Source organism: Dromaius novaehollandiae, chromosome 2 (genome assembly GCF_036370855.1).
Source record: "Dromaius novaehollandiae isolate bDroNov1 chromosome 2, bDroNov1.hap1, whole genome shotgun sequence".
NCBI lineage: Eukaryota > Metazoa > Chordata > Aves > Casuariiformes > Dromaiidae > Dromaius > Dromaius novaehollandiae.
This window is the reverse complement of record NC_088099.1, coordinates 26370052-26390344: the sequence shown is the minus strand read 5'-3', so window position 1 is coordinate 26390344 and position 20293 is coordinate 26370052. Positions and strand designations below refer to the sequence as shown.

The 20293-nt window shown below is 37.0% G+C and overlaps 1 protein-coding gene across 4 annotated transcripts in view; it reads right to left on the bottom strand.

The window, feature by feature from the left end:
* Nucleotides 1-25: 25 nt before the first annotated feature.
* The window catches only part of AKAP9 (A-kinase anchoring protein 9), a 125869-nt gene continuing 105601 nt past the window's right edge, over nt 26-20293 (bottom strand). For all 4 annotated transcript variants that reach the window (XM_064506055.1, XM_064506054.1, XM_064506056.1 and 1 more), the window contains 19 exons: nt 19164-19310; nt 18271-18774; nt 17785-17848; nt 16947-17065; nt 15961-16152; nt 14832-15020; nt 14030-14174; nt 13002-13221; nt 11034-11184; nt 9722-10387; nt 8269-8474; nt 7267-7375; nt 6197-6382; nt 5442-5642; nt 4799-5031; nt 3648-3733; nt 2529-2649; nt 1245-1384; nt 26-568 (listed from right to left, as the gene is read on the bottom strand). In XM_064506055.1, coding sequence (XP_064362125.1) covers nt 525-568; nt 1245-1384; nt 2529-2649; nt 3648-3733; nt 4799-5031; nt 5442-5642; nt 6197-6382; nt 7267-7375; nt 8269-8474; nt 9722-10387; nt 11034-11184; nt 13002-13221; nt 14030-14174; nt 14832-15020; nt 15961-16152; nt 16947-17065; nt 17785-17848; nt 18271-18774; nt 19164-19310 — 3723 coding nt within the window. In that variant the 3' untranslated portion in view covers nt 26-524. The remainder of the gene's footprint in view (nt 569-1244; nt 1385-2528; nt 2650-3647; nt 3734-4798; nt 5032-5441; nt 5643-6196; nt 6383-7266; nt 7376-8268; nt 8475-9721; nt 10388-11033; nt 11185-13001; nt 13222-14029; nt 14175-14831; nt 15021-15960; nt 16153-16946; nt 17066-17784; nt 17849-18270; nt 18775-19163; nt 19311-20293) is intronic.

Below are 20293 nucleotides of genomic sequence, written 5' to 3'. Positions count from 1 at the left end.
AGATGTTTCAATCAGTAGAACACAGTTAAAAGGATGAAGTCTTTATTTCAGTACTTTGACAAAATACCCATAAAATTCAAAACTTCTACCATTACAAAAATAGGTCTCTACAAGTGATATTGTCTGCACTGCCAGTAGCAAATACTACGACAGAGGCGTGTAACTTCAGTAGCCTTGCCAGAAAAAGTGCAAGTGAACTTCACTGAATGTAGCTCAATTTCATTAATGCACAAGTTTAATCTTTGCACCCTTTTGATAAATACACACTTCATAAGTTAATCATTTAAATTAGCATTCCACAAATATACATGTAATTTGATGATTTTTTTTTTTGCATGAACACAAAGTGCCTATATACATAAACCCCCGTCTGTGTGGGTGTGCCAGGATGGAACAGTATGCAATCATACAGCTGTGTTCATATTGGTCCCACAATATACACATTATACAAAAGCACAGGAGCACAGATTTACAGAAGGCAATCCATTAACATCACTAGTAGTGATGGAGATGTTGAAAGGTTATTATCTTCTCATACCAGAGTGCAACTGAGTGTATGAGGTGGAACCTGTGAGAGGGAGAAAGATTTTAATCAGAATACGTGAAATAAGTAGATGATCGTTCACAAACCCACTGGTATTTAGATGAATAAGAAAGAATGACAGATTTTACACAGAAAATCTTTTAAGAACAACAGTTACCCAAATAGTGGACTTTGTGTTAAAGTAAAACTTTAACACAGTAACTATCAAAGATCACCACTCAGTCAAGTTTGATAAGTCAACATCCCATTGACCTGACAATTTTTTTTTACAGCAGAAAAGTGATTATTGTTTATGGAACAAAATGGCTGTAACTTCTCTAATAAAAGTGACAGGAGAAGAAATTCCCTTTGCAACCTGCCCCCCCCAGTCTTTTGCGTACCTTTTTCACCATGTAGCTTAAATTTTTAGTAAGACACCAAATGAATCCTAGCTGCACATTTATTACAGGTCAAGGAAAGTTAAAAGTATTTCTGATAAGATCTACAATTAAAGTACACCTATATGCAACTTCAAAGCATTTAACAATTTTCTTCTGATGAGCTTATTGCTACTGTTAAGAGTAACTTCTTGTTTAAGCCTGAATATGCCTAAAAAATTAAGGAAGTTTGCTGTGTATCTCAGGGAGTCAGCATACACTTTCTAATTTAGAACTGTCTTGTGCTACCTAGAAATCATGAAGGAGACATCGTAAGTATTTACCTGACTGCACACTTCCAAGTCGCCTCTGTAGTGCCTCCAGCCGATTGATATAATCTGTTAAAGCTCTTTCAGGATCATAGTTCTGCAGTTGAGAACATGCAAAAGAGACTGTGTTTAAATCAGCATGCATGCCGTGGAACCTGGGGACAGAAAAACACAGATGTTTTCAGAAAGCAAAATGATGTTAAAAAAAAAAAAAAAAGCATCAGCAGGCATAGTGAAATATTGTAAGTAGAGGTACTTTACTGAATGCCTGTGTGTTAACTTATCTGTATAGCAGTCACCACATCACTTAATCTCCCTGCCATTTATTGCCCAAGCCATTATACTGCCTCCCCCAGGGAAACTGCCCTTCCCAAGGGCCCGTTCTTTCTACTGCATCTGATTTGTTGCTCCATTCCTTTGGGACGAAGACTGACGAGCAAATTCCTACTGAAACTCCAGCAGAAACAGCAGTAGATTTTAAGTTTGCTTTTCTATTAAGCTTGGGTGAAAAAGGGCACAGCCATCTGTATAGGATTCTGGCTCTCTTCATTACTTTTTGTAAGTAAGTCAAAAGCAGCTAAAATAAATATTTTTTCCATGTAAACAACTGTCATTGTTGTCACCAGCTAAGATCACAAATGTGTAGGTGCTTCACAGAAAAGTGAAGAGCAAGATCTGCTTGAATCTGATTTCCAGGACAGCTGGGACCTCACAACTCCCTATGAAGTCATCAAAGGCTGACAGTGCTCTTAAAAAACCTTGCCTCTGGTGAAAAATAACCGATTTCACTGTGTTCGTACTACTAGCATCACAGCTTAGTACAGCTGACAAAAAGAGTTTAAACAACAAGAGCAGCTATCAAGCAGGTTCCAACCACGGTCTGGCCACTAGGCCATGGTAATTCGTCACAGCTCACAGTAACTAGATGACCCTCCTCAGCCAGTGAGCTGCCCTGCTTTTCCCTTTCCTGTGAGTGCAGCTGAGGCAGCTGTTCCCCAGACCATGCCAAGCTGCCAACCAGAAATGCAGACAATCAGCAGTGGTTCACTTGGTCGCAAAGCCTAGACTCTACAAACATGTATCTGCAACAGTTCCAGCCAATGGACTATCACTGGGTCCAAGAACACTATGTAACTCAGAAAGCAAAAGTCTGCAAGCTTAGTAATTTACTGTTTCCTCACAGAAAAAAAAGAAAATCTTATAGTATCTAGGGTTACAAACCTTAGCAATAAAAGCACTGATGTATTTATTTAGTAAACAGTGTTCTGAAAAAGAATAATCATGTAAAATAAAACATACTTTTGCTGAAAATTTACAGGAGATCTGGGAGACTCCATGTCTGATCTGGATCTATAGGAATGTCTTTGTTCTCCATAAAGATCCATGCCACCAGAGAACGAATCAGGCCGCAATTCATTACCTAAAAATATAAATAGCAGTGTCTCAGAAAGCATAAAAAAAATAAAGACCTTTTTGCACTTTGCAGGAAATCTTGTGCAAATTCTCTGTTTGCATATCACAAAACGTGAACATTTGTTAAAAGGGCTGATACATAATCAAGAGCAACATTCTTTGTCTCTGCTGATTCAGAGCTTGGAAGCAGGCCCTTAGCGTTGCAGGATGTTTTGTAAACACCCAGTTTAGCTACCCGGGACATCGCTGACAAATCCCTAGTGCAGAGCAGGTGGTTCTTCGGCTCGGGTGTGCACACCCCCAGTGACCAAGCCGTGTCTTGCCCCTTTCAGATGGCCTTATAGAAGACCTGAGGTGAACCCTGGCCTCCCTGAGGCTACTGCCACCGCTCCCACAGACCTGGAGCATAGGCTTTTCAGACAGGCCTAGATAGCAAGGAATTAATAAAAGGCTTTCAATTCTCCTTAGGCTCCCACCAAAAACAAACAGAAAACCAGACTTCCTGAACTTTAAGCTGTAACGAGGGAGCGGCAGACATTTTGTCCAGTTAGGATTTTTAAGAAAAGGCCAGTGAGGACTGTTCAATGGGCTCTGTTGCCCGTGTCTGTGGCTCTGTGAGGACCTGTCGTTACTAAGTTTCTTCCATCTGTCCCCGTCCTCAGTGTTCCCTCTTCAAACTGGGGATACAAATCTCTCAGGGGAAACCCACTGAGAGTTCTGAGAAACATAGTCCAGAGGGAAAGTTGCCTTTTTTTTTTTTTAATCCTGCCCACAACGAAGCAGAACAAGATTGAAGAGAAAATGAATAGCTTAGTGTCTGAGCAGACCATGGAAACTATCGGAAACCTGAGAAATAAATTAATCCTAGCAATCATAGCAAAAGGAAGGGGGAACAGTAACCCATTCACTCCACCTGAGAAAAATGAAGATTAAAAAACACCTCCATTAAGCAGTGGTGTGACTTGTGAATACCTTTTCTTCAGCCAATACTAGACTATGATTTACCTGTGTTCTGGCTAAAGACATCCCTGTTGATACTTAGAATACCAGAACCCGTAACTCTGTGCCATCGACGAACCAGGAACTTCATTCTGCATTTCAAAAAGAAAACAAAAGAAACCCACAAAGTAGTCATTTAAAAAATCTGCTATATTCTAGTACATGTAAGAATTTCTTAAAGAACAAGCAAAATGAGTAGATGGGCTTCTAAAACCTGAAGATTAGGTAGAGAACATCCTTACACACATCCCTAGACCGTAAAAAGAACTTTGTCAGTTCTTTCACTTTCGTAAGTGAAGCTGACAGCAAATAGCTGTCTTGAACAACGCAGCATCCACATTTTAATATACAGAGTCACACTAAAGAAACATTCTGCCCCACTGCATCACAAAAAAATTAGTAACAGCAGTGTGCTCTGAGTAAAAGTCTCACTATAGCTATATGAATAGCTCCTTGAATTCACACTACACAAGCCTCAAGTCAATAGCAAACAAAAATATTTGAGGGTTCAAACCCTTGTAAAAGAGGTTTATTTGCAATATAACAGGACTACAATAGTAATAGCTTTCACTTTCTCTTTTATTCATCCTCGGTGTGAGGCCCACTGTCTTGTGAATTCAATGGACTACACACAGGGCTGAAATTATGCATACAATGGAGGACTTTCAGAACTGAGGCATGACATAGCACATTATAGCTTACATTCACCACTTTTGAGCATTTCAGTAACTTGACTTCCTGTCATCCATAAATCTGTATGATACTTATGTTTAAAAGTTCAACCTGTAGAGGAAATGAAGCTGCAGAAAATACATTTGTAAATAAGCATGCACTCTAGAAATTATTAGTAATTATTTTTTTCTAAAGTTATGACTGTATCCAATGTATTTTATCATTAATTGATTACTGAATACGGAGCCAAGAGATTTTCAACTAGAATCAACTGAATATCTCAAACACCTTGTTCCTACTGCAGATTCTACCTACGCTCTGTTTAACTCATCACCATACACAGTATGTTATTTTCATGACTACCAAAAATGCACAGTTTAAACAGGATGGAACATGAGAAGTTCTAGATTCAGTCAGACATCTAGAAAAGTAGATATTAAACTGCATATTCACATCTGTTAAAACTAAAACTTCCTTCATATTACCTTGAAATTGCAATGGACACTCTGACTGCAGAGCGAAACCTTGTAAAACCCTTTGAATGATGTGTGATGATTTCGAGGTCTGTGTAGGTTGGCTGTCCACCCATTCGTGCAATGAGGGCCAGTGTAGCTTCTTCGCACTCTTGGAATCCACCCAGTAACAGCAGTAAGTATTTCTTCTGATATATGAGAGCTTTCCGAAAGCTTTCCGCTCTTAGGTATTTTCCATAAATTCTCTACAACAAGAAATAAAGCAAGCACCGTAAGCTCCAAAAATGCTTAGAATTCTAAGTTTTTTACATTGTTACTCCTACAGCATATTTGTGATTATTCATTGCTCGCTATCATGGAGAGATTGCAACACTGTGCAGTTATTGAATGTAGCTGCATCATGTGGGGATGACTTGAGCAGCAAGAAATGTAGCGCACATTTCTTGGGCTACTTCCCCTTCACAAGGGACAAAGTAGGTGCTTTCATACCATTCCTGGGGAGAAGAACAGAGCCATGTTTCTGGGCATGCAACTCTTAAAACTGACTCAATATCAGTTTACTTAGAATGAGCAGAGTGAACACAAAGAAAAATAGACCCAAGCCAAAATGAGAAAACCAGCTGTAGTTAGAATGCAGGCAATGAAGTCTTCCTACCCTTAGGATAGCATTTTCAGAATCCGATCCCAGTTCTCTGAGGAAAGCTTCGCTCCTGAGTTCTGCTCTCAGCTTGGAGAGCTCTGCATCGGCTTGTTTCAAAGATTTCTGTAGCGATAATTTTTCTCTGTTCCAAATTTCCTTCTCAGAGGCAAGAAGAGTATCGATATCAACTCCAACATCTGATGAGTGTCTGGAAGACTGAAGAGGGGAAAAATCCTTAATTTGAACCACACAGTTCTGAAAAGCGTGAGCTGTGTCATTCTAGTCATTGATTTGGTGGAGAGGTCAAAGTTATAGAGAAAAAACATCCAATGAATGGGTATGAGGTCAACCTGGCATCCTAACACTGTATCTAGTCAATTTGGGAGCATGACCAACTTCCTAGAAAAATCCCCTCAGTGGATCATACTAGTTTCATGATCTTGAAGATACATGGATCTATTTGCTCACAGCTGGGTGATGAGAAATGGATTAAAAGGAGAAGCAGAAGGAATTTAAAAGGGAAGAGGAGTTAACAAATGAAAGGTGGGTAAAAATTACAAAGTTTACTATATAGTAAACAGTGAGTCAAGGTATCTTGACCACAGGAAAAGAATAACTCACATCTGTTTACTCTGCAGGAGGGAAGCTGAAAAAGACAGATAACTTAATCACTCCCTGACTTTGGTGGCTACGAGTGTTAGGGTTATTTCACAACATAATGCATTTATGCTTATATATACTTCATTATATCAGTGCCACTACACACATACATAGTCTCCACAATGTCCTCTGTGTTGGTATCTTCTCAGTTCTTCCTCCAGTTTCATAACAGCATTCCTCAAATTATTCTTTTCTTCACTCAGTCTGCTGACAAAGCCCGTCAGCTCAGCATTTTGTCTCAACAGCCTCTCAGTCAAAGAGCTAGATGGAGTCCCTGGTGGTAGCATTAGCTTCAGCTGGAAAGAAGAAAGAAAACCACACCCAGCCTGCATTAGATCTGAGTTGCCAGCTTGAATACAACTTTTGCTTACTGTGAAAAACTTTTGTGGATGATGACCCAGTAACTTATGTTTTCTTTATATAAAAAATGACAAAGTTTACATCTAAATTACCTATGACTTTCTCCTTTACGCTTATCATGTATACCATAGCCGAATATTGCCACATAAGCTTACTCACACTCTAACAATGTGCAAAACTTTTCTACTGTGTTTAGATTTCTTTCTAACTTAAAGGAAAAAAAAACCGCACAAATCTTTAAGTTATGTTGAAAACCCCTGCTTAAAATGCAGGTAAGGAACCAGCCCAGTTCAGTTAAAATCAAATATTACTGAAGTCTTTGTAACAGATTACCTCATCACATGTGTTATACAGGTGCACACAATCTTCTATTGCCTTTCCTTTGGTAAATACAGGGTAGTTTAAGTAAATGTATCAACACAAAATCAACACATATAAAATGTTGATTTTCGTATCAGGGAAGTACCAAGCAAAGTTTCTCATTGTAACTGCAGTTACAGAAATACTACTGATACAAAAATACCTTTTCTTAAAAAATGCAAAGAATTTCAGCAATTTATAATTGCTTTATATAGAATTAAAATGGTAAAGTTTTAATTTGAAAGTTATAAATTCACTTTTAAGGGAATTAAAATTGAAAAAATAAAAAGAGAGTTTTTTTACACTTCACCGACTTCAGATCAGCAATACCTCGGCATAGATTTTCCTCTATAAAGTACAGCCCTAGATAAGTACAAACTTAACAGCTCCTTGCCCTTTTCCACTCACTCTCATCACTCAAAATCTCCCACCAAATCAAGTTACAATATTATGCTCTCACCTCTTCTAGATACGACAATCCGGGTAGCTTTTGTAGTTCTGAAATAACTTCTTCAACAGCATTTTGTATTGCAATAAAGTCTTGATCATCTGCCGTTTCAAACTGTAATCTGAAGTGAAAGTGACAGTTTCAATAGCATATAGAGTTTAACACCACACAGTCAAACTGATATAGCAGCCACCTTCCATCAATACACACGCATTAGATCTTTAGCCAATTGTGCCAGCACAGTTACTGGAGTACATGGCAACATTTTCAAGAGTGCTAAGTGACACTTAGGTAACTAAATTAAATTACCTCCAATTTATATCGAATTTACATAGGACAATTACTACTGATTTTGGGAAGAAATGTTCTACATGAATTATGTTTAGAAATGTGATCTTGATTCTCACAAATTTCTTAAATCTGTATGGACAAAATCTTATGGTACTTTGAAGATGCACTGCATTTTATTTTGCCCAAATGTTTCATGATAAACCTTATATCAGCATCATAGCAAAATAAAGACAGATTCAAACTGGGCTCCTATGGACCTGGTATCATGCTATTTTTCTTCTTAGCAAGATAGTAATCAAAGTAAGGTTCAGGAACATCAGTTTCACTTGCCTATAAAATATTACTTTCTTCTCAGGGGATCAAGGGGCAGGATTCACTGCAATAAAACTTATATTCTTCCCATAATAATGTGAATTAATTAGTTACTAAATTGTTTTAAACAATCTTCCACCTACATCATGCCCAAATAAACCTTACTGCTTTGCAAAGAAAGATGACAATTCTGCTGTAACTCATAAAAGATTATGTTAAACATGTAAGATTTAGAGCAGGACTTGCTACTCTGTGATCCAGTTTTACATTAGCACATCTTAAGTAATGGTATATATTCTAAAACAGAACAACACAGAAATTAGTTAGGCCCATGGTCTGGAAATTACAATTAAAATCCAATGTATTAGCTTACTGGCTGCTCTTAACCAGCAAGCTGAAGACTCATCTAACCTGCTAGCAGCCTTCCGAGCCAACTGTTTCAGCTTTGGAGATGCATTTTGTAGCTTTTGTCTGACATTTTCCAGAACTTCAGTAGCTGCAGAGAGATCTCCTCCTCCCGTCAGTGTGGGGTAGGTTGATTCATTTGTCTCAGCACCTTCCATTTTTTGCTGGAGAACCCAATTTCTTGTTCTCTCATTTGGCGTATCCCAGGCACTCTGTAGGTACACATGTATATATTTATATATAAATTGCATGTGGTACAGTGCTTTAAACCAGAAACATTTAATTCTGAAATACACAGTCAAAGGAACAGCACTGCAAAAGCCCACCACGGATGTAGAGTCCAATCCCCAGGCACAGGCAACCGTAGCACAAATGCTGCCACACGTGCAGGAATGCACTGAACAAGTACTCCTCACCCTCACCATCCTAACACGCACGCGCGCACACCCACACACCCCGCTCTTCCTTGACCACAGGGCTGGCAGCTACCCTCCGGGCAGTAGGACGAGGTGCTGTGGCAGAAAGCCTGATGCTATTGGGATTATCATTACCTCAACATCGTGCCTCTAGCTGTGGGCAGTTTCCAGTGCTTCAGAAGATTAAAAACAGTAGCCAAATTAAATGAAGAGAAAAATGTTCTTCCTTGCTCCACAAACAGCAGAAGTCGAAAATTATGGAATTGTTACAAGATGGTGCAAAACATCCCCATAAGTACCAAAGAAACAAGCCTCCCGTCAACCCTCTCTAGGGCTATCAGCAAATCACCCATCTGGCAACACTTCTCTCTTCTACTGAAGTTTCTACAGTTTTAAAAGTCTTTTAAAAATCATTTTATAGCTGCTCAAACTTTTTTTTTTTACATGGGAAAAAAAATTCACAGGCAACAGCAGTTCCAATTTGCAATAATCTAAAAATTAAGCTAAACTATGAAATTAATTTTTTGCCTTGATTTCCTCCTTCTATTTTGTTTACTAACATATACATATTCATGTGTATGCATGTTTGTTTGTTTATTCATTTAATTATTGCAGCTGTTGGACAGATCACTTTTTGATGTTTCAAAGACCACTTGCAATCTATGAACTAAGGATTAAGAACACTGACCTGGAGCAGTCCTGAGCTGTAACAGTTCACTTGCTAGGCTGTGTGTGGGGAATATTCTTGTTCTGCTATACTTGGATACAAAGTACTTCTATACATTCAGATGCACTTCTCCTATTTGCACTGCCCCTTACCCACCTCTACAGCTTCATTCTCAGAGGGTGGGTGTGAATAGTTCTGGGTAGCAGAATTAAAGTGGCTTAGTACTTTCCCTGCTGCCTATATTTTTGGCAGATGTAATCCAGAGACTATTTTATAGATTGAGTAAAGGCACAGTGGCAAATGATTCTAACTGAACAAGACAATTAAAAGAAAAATTGCACAGTTCAGTATTACATTGCTCTAAGTCTTACTGTACCTCATTTCGATTGTGGCTTGTTCTTTTGGCCTCCTTTTTTCCTTCATTCTCCTGCTCCTTTTTCTGTAGTTCTTGGATTATTTCCTGCAATTTCTTTGCCTCATTGCCTAATTTATGAACCTCTTGTTTCTTTTCTCCAAGCTGCCACTGAAGATCTTCTACTTTGGACTCCAGTTCATGGAGTTTCTTCTGTGCTATGATGTTAGCATCTTGTTCTGCTTGCAATGCTTTCCTCTGGATCTGCCTTTCTTTTTCCATTTGCTGTCTCACTTGCACAGATTCCAGTTTATACTTCTCCATCTCACTTACTAACTCCACCACACGGTCATGCTTTTCATCCATTTGTTTCTGTAGCTCTTTAAGTAATTCCTCAGATGGATTAGGTGTTCCAGCTTGCCCCTTATCTTCAGCACTTTGAAGCTGAGCACACAGCTCCTTCTCCCTTTCTAGGGCACTACTTATTTCCAGAGCTCGAACCTTCTCTGATTCAAGAAGCACCTGCAACTCTGAATTACGGCCACGTTCATGTGACAGCTGGGCAGCACTGAGTGCTTCTTGGGATTCAATTTTTTGTTGCAGATCACTTGACAGCTGCTTCTCTTGCTCCAGAAGTTTATTTAACTGTAAGTTCTTTTGCTTTTCATCTTCAAGTGAAAATTTTAAATCCTTTCATGAGAAAACAGAAGAAAAATTTGAATAAAACAATCTGTATATACTTTGCATTGTTTTCTGCAAACCGCAGATATGCTAGCTGTACACAATTTGCTTTCAACAGCTTTTGCCACTCGCAATTCATCTAACAATACTCTGTGTGCTGCAGTTCCATCTGATGTTAAAAAATATTACAGTGTCTTTATTCTAAAATCAGATCATCTCATAAAATAAAGATATTTGTAACATACTTTTTATGAGATACGAACAGCCATAGTTCTGAAGTTTAAGGTGATTAACTACATTTACTTTCTAGAACTGTGAAAATCATTTTCCAAGTTAAGACTTAATAATGTAAACAAATTATGCTGTTAAAGTGATTGCTGTTTTATCTTAATAATGTACTTGGATACCTGCTCTCTCCCTCACTACATCATATGCTGCAGAGGCACCAAGGAGCCTGGTAATGTATTCTCTCCTAAAGCAACCCCCCCATCTAGCCTGAGTTTCATGAGGTGAGCGTGCTGACATTTAAAACAGAGACAAACAACATGTCTCCTCAAATTATTGTATTTGCACCCAGTTGACATGAAGTATTAACCAAAAGAATATATGCATGTTCCTTTGTGTTACAGGCAGTTTGAGATAAGGGAGAGAGTACCTCAAGCTCTTCTCTTCCTCTTTCTTCATTGCGTTCCATTTTAGCTTTTTCCTTTTCCAAAGCCCACTGTAACTCTCTTGATTTCTTCTGTTCGCCTGCCATTGTATCTTTAAGTGTATCTAGCTCAGCTGCTTTCTCTTTAACTTCAGTCCTAAAAGAGAAACAGGCAATGTTTAAGATTGTTGTCAAATATGGTTACACTTCAGAGGAAAAGTAATTTAGGCTCATAACTATTTTCCTTTTACAAGCTGTTGAAAAAGCCACATATTTACTCAGATTGCTTGGATACTTAATTTGTTCTGTTAGGATACACAGAGGGTTTACTGTCCAAACCTGGAATGATTCATTTCAAGATACAGAGCTTTGGAGGAGCCCCCAACTCTCCCCCTTCCAACTTCTTTTTTTTTTTGACACACTTAGATAGAAGACTATAGCTATAATCACACCACAGTAACATCAGTTAGCTGATATTTGTTCCATCTTCTTCACTGAAAACACTACTCACGTAGTAGAATAACACTGAAAAGGCTATTTAGAAAAACAAACAACTCAAATACCCCAAAGAATTGCTCAGTAGTGACAGAAAGTATATCCACCCTGCTAACTTTTTAGCTGGCTCAAAGGGAGCTAGTGTTCAATTTAATCCAGTGACTGTCCAGCACCTGAAAGGATGCGGATCTTGTTATTATGTGCCTAGAAGGATTTTTCAATCTTGAAAAAAAGTTATCGCACTGTAGCGAAAAATTACAAAAGTATTCAAATTAGCGTAAGAAAGTAAATTGCACCAGCAAATGCTGTCAGGGAACAAAAAGGGCTTCAAGGATGGAGCAGTGAAGTGGAAGCTACGAGACACAGACTTCAGTCTGCAATGAAACTGAATAAACCGGGATATACCATAGGGGATAGAGCAGGTTTGGGTGGTCTGAGGTCAGTGAAAGGAAGAAGGTACAAAACTGGTTGTTCCACTCCATCCACAAGGCATATACGCTGCCTTCTGCCTCTGTGCTGCCTGTACCTGCACTACAGACTAGCGCTTAGATTCAGACAAGCTGATCTGTGGTACTCTGCAGCTCCATTTTCCATGAAAATGGAAAGCTCCCCAGAGTAAACCTGACACAAACTTCCTAGTCCACTTATGTGTAATGTCAGACAGCTGATCTTCAAAATAGTGTGCGTGTGTGTGTGTGTGTGTGTGTGTGTGTGTGTGTGTACACTAACTTGGACGATTTTACGTTAAAGTCAGGCTGGGGGACATTAGGGGAGCTCATAGGATCTTTCTGCCTTTCAACACAAAAGTAGAAACACCCTTAGCTGCACAAACTACCTCCACAGAATTATATCTATGCCCTGCAGAAGAACCCTGCTCCCAGTGATCTACAAAGGCATAAGGTAATACCAAGCAATTTAAACTCTGTTTCAATTAGTTATCACTGGCCTGAACATTAAGATACTGTACAGAAGGCCTACTCATCTTGTTAAGGCATAAATAATAAAGCATCTCCTGAGTGTCTTTCAAAATAATTCGCTTGGCGCCTCTGCTGTTGACCACTCCACAGCAAAACTAACAAGTTATTTGAGTTCCATAGGAAAGTACTTGCAATGTCATCATAACACTAAAACTTTTTTCTCCAAGTTCAGTTTTAGAAGGAGGAAAATGTTTGTATTAATAAATATGGCATAATTAGTTCGTATACGGTAGTCTAATGTGCCAAAAATAACCCCCAAACTTCCTTGATATTAATAGGTCATTAAATCAAACTACGAATTAGATCTCCTTAATCTATAGAATTACATTTTTTTGTCAACTAAGACAGAAGTTTATTTTTTGTCAGGCATGTTTTAAAGAAAAAATGAGAAGCATTTACATTAAATGACATCAACTTAATAAAATCAGTATTATGATCTAAGACGACATAGAAAAGATCATCTTCGCTGTCAACACAAAACAGTTGGCACTGAAAGCCACACCTGATGGTTTCTAGGTCCTTGAAGTGCTTGTGCTGTGCTTTAAGGGTTGTTTCAAGCTCTAGTTTAGCTTGTGCAAGTTCATTCTTCAGCTCAGCACCCATCATTCTCTCTGAATTCAGCTGTTCCTGAAGCTCAGCTGCTCTGTCCTTTACGCTCCGGAGCTCCACTTGCATCTCCAGTATCTGTGACTGCTTCTGCTGCATATTATACTCCAGCATTTCTAATGACAGTAACATTAACATGGAAATTACTTCAGCATACAAACACTGCTCATCTGGGTCAAGTTTGCCCTAGCACAGAGAATGACCACAAGGCTATCACTAATAGCGCTCTTCTTTAAACACTGGAGCAGAAGCAAAAATCTCCCTTTTATACTGGAACACATTTCATGCTTTCCAAGGAATCAGTTTAACTCTTAAACTTATTTAAAAGACTATATGCATAACCATATCAGTGTATGTCACTTGGATTATGATTAACACAACTGAAGTCAGTTATCATTTAAAAATACATCGCTAGCCTGAATTATATTTCCTGAACATAATTTAGAATGGCTTATTATAAACATAATGGTGTGCACGGTTTTATTTTCCAAGGTATAAAAGATGTAGCAAATATTTGTGACAAAAAACTGACACTAGGCATTTGATTACCTAAAGTTTTAAAGTACACCTTTACATTTTTGTTGTTCAGTCTAGTTGCTACTTAGTTTACCTATTATGACTGAATATCCAACTTAGATAATTTTGGGGCTGTTGGACCTAAGCACTTAAAATACAAACCTGATTTTTATAACAATTAAAATAACTTTGCATCACTTTTGGTTAGATATAAGGCATAAGAACACAGACTACTACTTATTTTTGCAAAATTAGTCCAGTAAGATCGAAAAAGCTGAAAACTTGGCATGCTCAGGACATAAGATTAATATCAAGATCACAGAGGGAAAAAAAAAGGCAATAGTTCTCCACCTACAACTTTATCTGCGAGCACTGACATGAAAACATGTGGAAATTGACCTAAATTACCTTGGCTTTTTGAATCGATCTCTTGTTCTCGCTTTGGATTAGTTTTCTTACTGTTCATCTGAGCATGTAATACTTGAATCTCCATTAGCAAACTTCTTCTGTCTGCATTCTGAAGACAGTCCATAGCTGCTCTCTGAGTAGTAGCCTATTAACATTTAAAACCAATTTAGAAGTAAAACTCCTGATTTTTTTTTTTTTCAGAACAGTACAGTTATTAGAGTATCTAGAGAGTACGGATATTATACTTAGTAGTCATTGCGCATATATATTAAAAACATTTTCAATTAAGTCATAACTAATACAACATTATAATACAAGAAAGAATTGCTTATCTTTTCTATTACTCTACTAAGCACCAGAACTATAGAATCAAAAGAGCTATTAGTTTTATGGCAAATTCTAATTTTCCTCACTAATCCTTCCATGTCCCACAGCAGATAACAGACCTCTCTCTGTCTGAATAGCAGCCTTATCACTTCCCCTCCTTACAATTTGCTTCACATATACAAGCTATCCTTTCTCTAAGACTACCTAACATATTGCTAATTAACTAAATGAAATCAAACTCAGGGCAACTGTTTTCACTTCAAAATCATCTCTAATGGCTGTACTCTTTCTATAGCATGAGTATCCAAAAATATCTCCCCATTACATCAGTTTTTACTATTAAAGCCTTACTCTGCTTTCATTCTTAGACTATCATGGATGCAACACTACATGTATTTTTAATGGATTTACATATTAAAAATTAAAATCTAACATAGGTATAAATAGGCCTTGACCGAAGTACGTTTTATGTTACCTGCTCTTGTAGTCTGTGCTCTAAGTGATTCATCAATATCACTGCATCTCTTGTGCCCAGTTCTGCAAGTTCAGTTTGAAATGCAGTAAGAAGAACATTTTGTTCTCTCACAAAAATCTGTTGAATAGCATGTAGAAGTTCTCCTCGCCAGTCGGAGACCCCTTCAGGAGATTCAGAACTTGCATAAATCTAAAATAGTACAAAACCAATTTAAATATTTAGCAAAATTCAAAGATTACATTACTCTTGAGTGGTCATTACCATTTAATGTAAAGTGTGTGTTTTCAGTGGAATATTGAGCTTTTCTTATTCAGTACCTGCATAATGTTTGTTCATACAGATGCATGTATCTATTGTACACATGCAGTAATTTCTTCCGTAGACACAAATGTTAAACTTCATGAAAATTTGTATCTATATTTTACATGGGAGTAATTTAGATTTTTATAGTTGAAAACTTAGCCCCATGTAGTTATTATTTATGTTACTGTATTACATTATCCTTTTAATTTTCATGAAGTTACATATATTTATATTCTGTTTTTACACTGCTACAGAACTATGTAGTGTGTGAAAGAAAATATAATTTTATAATGCTATGGAGTTAACCCCCCCACTTTGCATGCTGAAGGAAATGCAGAACTAGTGGAAACTCCCTACACATCTCCAAAATTATAATTGGGTTAGTTACAGAAGCAAGTCCCTATATGCAAATTTTAACAGATTACTGATTAATATTAGATTTGTTTAATATTTTTAAACAATTTTAAATTTTTTTGTTCTCTCACTATAGTATCATTTTAATAACAAAGTTCTATTACACCAATAAATAAAATAGCAACACTAAAAACACTACTTCCACTGTGAATATGCTTTCAAATTAGAAATACTTTTAAAAAGTAGATATATACTGTCAAAAGCAATCAATGTACAGAAGAACAAGCAAAAGCTGTAATTTAAACAAGTATTTTATTACTGGAAAGTGCAACATGCGGTTTTACTGCATATTTCTGAAATCTTGCCTCATAACAGTAAATTAACAGAATTAATACTGAATTATGAATGTGCCTTATGAAGCTTTGATAATTTTTTCTTAAATCTAGATAGAATTCTGTAATATTATTCATACCTCGGCTTCACTGTTAAGTTCCATTTTTGCAATTAGGTCTTTCAAAGATGCAATGGTGCTGAGAAAAGCTTTCCTTTCTTCAAACCAAGATTCTGGCCCTTGCTTAGGAGATGGTATCTCTCTTTCACCATATGGAAATTCAGTGAGAGACAACACCTGTATGCCTTCATGATGGACTGCTCTCAGCAAACCCTACAATAAATACAAAAATAAATCAGTAATGCCAGTCCTAATAATAGAAATCTCATTTCACACATATTGGAATACTGTCATTTCAAAATTAATCAGCATAAGGAAACTACTTATGCTTCCTCGTTGCTCTGTTCTTTAATCAGTTCCACTGTTTAGCAAATACAAAGAGATGCACTCTTCCTCAGTATCAAAGGAAAATTGCCAAAGTTCATCTATTAAATCAATACTTGAATTTTAAACTGAATTCCTGATGGAAACCGACATTCTAAAACAAATTCCTGGGAAGCTTCCAGTCAAGCTTTTCATTACATTACTTGATATATCCATTAAGCTATCTATTATACCATTATTACTTATAGTAAATATATTAATTTACTTTAATAATAGACATATTATTCTATAATGATTATAGAAACTATGCAGTAATTCTGTAATATGCTTATGCCATTATCATTAATAAGAAGAAATACAATAAACCAGTTATATTTTCATAATCATAACTGAGAATACGTCTACTCTTACAAAACTTGTGTTTAACCTAATCTAATTGAATTTTTATGAACGATTACATTTTAAATGAAATAGCATATTTTGTCAAAAAACTATTCAGCTAGCTACAGGGCTTTGTAAATACAATGCACAACATATCAGAAGTACTTTAAAATGCATGAAAATAGCTGACACTTAAAAAAATTATCAAAATGGCTCTCTGTTCACTAATCAAGCAGCAGCTGATCTAAGCTTTTGGTAGTATCACTTCTGCTCCATAATAAAAATGATCAGCTCTATTTTACCTTAATTTTTTGGGGGAGTAAATCTGTTGAAGTTTCACCTTCATCTATTCCTTCAGACACTGTGTCAGATCCTTGGGTCTGAGCAAGATACATTCCTTGACTCCAGTCTGAACTAGAGTCTAAAATAAAAGGAGAGAAAAACATTAAAGCTGGATTACTGTGAAACTTTGAAGAACAGGCATCAAAAAGTATTTTTGTCTGTTGTTGTAACAGGTGGTTGCATGTCACCACAGTTGATTCTAAGCTTGAAGACTACCTGTTTCATAATTTTTCTTTTTCAGTTTCAAAGCAGTAACAGCAAAACAAAACTAAAAAAAAAAAAAAAATCCCCAAACTTAAAAATTCTAGCTAGTTCTAAAAGACACAGAAATAGCTATTTGCATGAATTCCTCTGCCAAATGACTCTCCTTAATACACCTAGCTTTGGCCTATGAAAAGGATCACATTAATCCTTTTCACTACCCTTGGAAAAGTCAGTACCTGCCACCATCTCTCACTGCGAGGGAGCTTTGGCTTTAAATCCTATCAAGAGATGATGTAGTCACACTGAAGGGATAATGGAATCTGCAAGAAAAATATAGGAACTCCATTTGGAAGAAAAAAATTAGCCTCTAATATCTACCCTCAAACCATCTCCTCTCCAGACGTTTTTCTTCTATAACGAATTAAGAGACATGGCATGCTCAGCACTGTTCCTTAGTGTGAAAGGGTTCTGCTTCAGTCTGGGGCGTGGTTGATTTTGTTCCTTGGAATACAAACTCTTTAACAGTAAACTCTATATTAGAAAAGGAAATTTAATTTATAATATTGTGTGAAATCTATAAAAAAAGCTTCTTACCACTAGAACATCCATCTCTAGCTTGATAAGGTGGAGAACATGTTAATCCAGAAATCTGTACTCCCTGTATTTAGAAAAGAGAACAATCAAATCTTGAATCAGCCCAAACCCACTCACAATATGGGAGCTAATTTTAAGGAGCAGGGAAATATGAGAGTTCCTGCTTTCAGTTTCCCCATGATAAAAACAATTAAAAGGGAGACTAGAAAGATGATGTTCGATAGCGCGACCTACATTTGTCCCCACAGGCCAGATTCAAGGTAGTACCACAAGGAAGCATCTGATATTAGAGCACACTCCCAAACCTAAATTGCTGGGGAAGGGATTCACAACCTCTCCTAGGCCATGGAAACAGCAGAACACTTAAACGCTTTATGCTAAACATTAATGGTGCTTCACACTTAAAAGATTCAAAACGGGAACTTCCATAGCAAGAGCAAAAGCAGGAACCAAGGTAGGACAATGAATATAAAACGAGATGCATGCCTCTTTAGCTCGTAGTGTTTCTATGACTTCCTTTAAAGTATTACATTCTTCAGTCAATACTTGCACTGCAACAAACTTCTCTCTCTTTAATTCTTCAGATTCAGAGATATGCCTTGTCTCCATGTCCATGATTTCAGCAGCATGGAGCTCTTGCATTTGATCAATTTTTTCCGTAAATTCTCTTATGATCTCTGCAATCTCTTCTGAAGAGCATCCACTTTGCAAATCAATTTGAATTTCTGCATTTTTAACAAGGACTGGGGAAGTTTGGATACAGCTGTTGATTTCCACAGTCTTGTCTGTTTGTGAGGATGAGCTTTTTCTAATTAGAGTAGACTCATCAGCTGACAAATCAGACAGTATTTCTACATCCTTCTTGCTTTCAGATTTTGCCATTTCCTTGTCCCTTCTCACATAACTTGCAAGTTTCTCTTCTGCCTGAACTAGGTTCTCTTTGACTTTGCACAGATCTTCCTGAAGACGTAACAGACTTGCTTCTTTCACCTGTAAATATAGAGAATATAAATTGCAGTCCCTCCAAATATTTCACAAAAATCCAACCCAACAACCCTCTATAAAATTAGAATTCATTTTAGTCTTCATTCAAGTGTTTGTGATACATGGTAGCACGTTTTAGCACGTGAAGAAAACCAGATCTAGAACCTCTGTTGCTAAGAACTGTCACTGCACTACTGTGGACTGCGAAATTACATGCAGTGGCAACAAATGAAGTTTTGGTCTACAGCATTAGCTATGTTCCACAGACAGTAGATACTGAGTGACCATTTTTTCTTAGTGCCATTTTCAGCACAATATTAAAACATTTATAGCTTGCGTAAATGCACAGTAAGTCCTGTACAATCATTCACATTATGGAACAATCTAGTTCTTACTGCTAGTTCTTGTTGAAGTTTTTCTGCCTTTTCTCTGTAATTACTCAGCTCTTCCTTAGCAGCAGCTGACTCTTCTTTAACTTTTTCAAGTTCAAATTCATCAATAAGTACATTTCTTCTTCGACTTTCTGTGAGTTGTGCTGCTACCTACATGGCAACACAAGATATGAAAAACGCTGAAGAATCTTATGAAGAATCTAATATTAATTAAAATACTTGCATGCCAATTACTAAAGCCACAAATGAAAAAAACCACAAGGGAAAACAAACGTATGTTATTTGGATTAATGCATACTCCCAAAATTAAGATTAAAAAAGCATTTTTCTAAATCAACTCCCACAAACTGGATATGTGTAGGAGGAAAGACCATCTTCTTACAGTTTACAGGACTGTAAGCAGAAACTGGCAATACCACCTAGAAAGTGCCTGGAGGAATGTCGACAGCCAGCCAGCCAGCGCGAAATGAAGTCTGATATTATTGAATTTATAAGATGGTTCTGACAATCATTCAAGTGGCATTTAGATGAAAGGTCTTAGAACTTTTTCTGGTCCAGTATTGGATTTCCATGATCTCTCTGAACTTAAAAGTTTCAGCAATAAAGGTCATGATTTTTAATTACAAATTAGCCATTGAGCACAGTCAGCTTTGAAGGTTTTAAATTCATACATAACATTCATCATAACTGGTGATGGATGGAAATCATGACAAATGTACACTGGCATAAGTTACTTGGGAAATATATTCAGAATTCAGAAAGCAAGCAAAAGTAAACCAAAATCAAAACATAAACAAATATAAATCAAACAATAACATCACTATAAGGCAAGCTGCTTTCATGCCTATATCCATTTCAAACCCTTGCTTAGATCATTTTTATCATTTTGTCTCTCTACTTCCTTGCCATGTAAACTACTTGTATGTATAATTCACTCCATTTTATTTCAACCCTAAATAAGAATGAGAAAGTATATGTTCAAAATCTAATCACCCTATATCAATGAAAAGGCAAGGTGTTTTCAGTGCAAAATGAAAACTGCTACAGGAATTCACCTAAAATAACATCTTTTCATACTCTTTGTAACTCCATGAATAGTGGAGAAATGAAGACCTACCCCACAAAGCAGAATA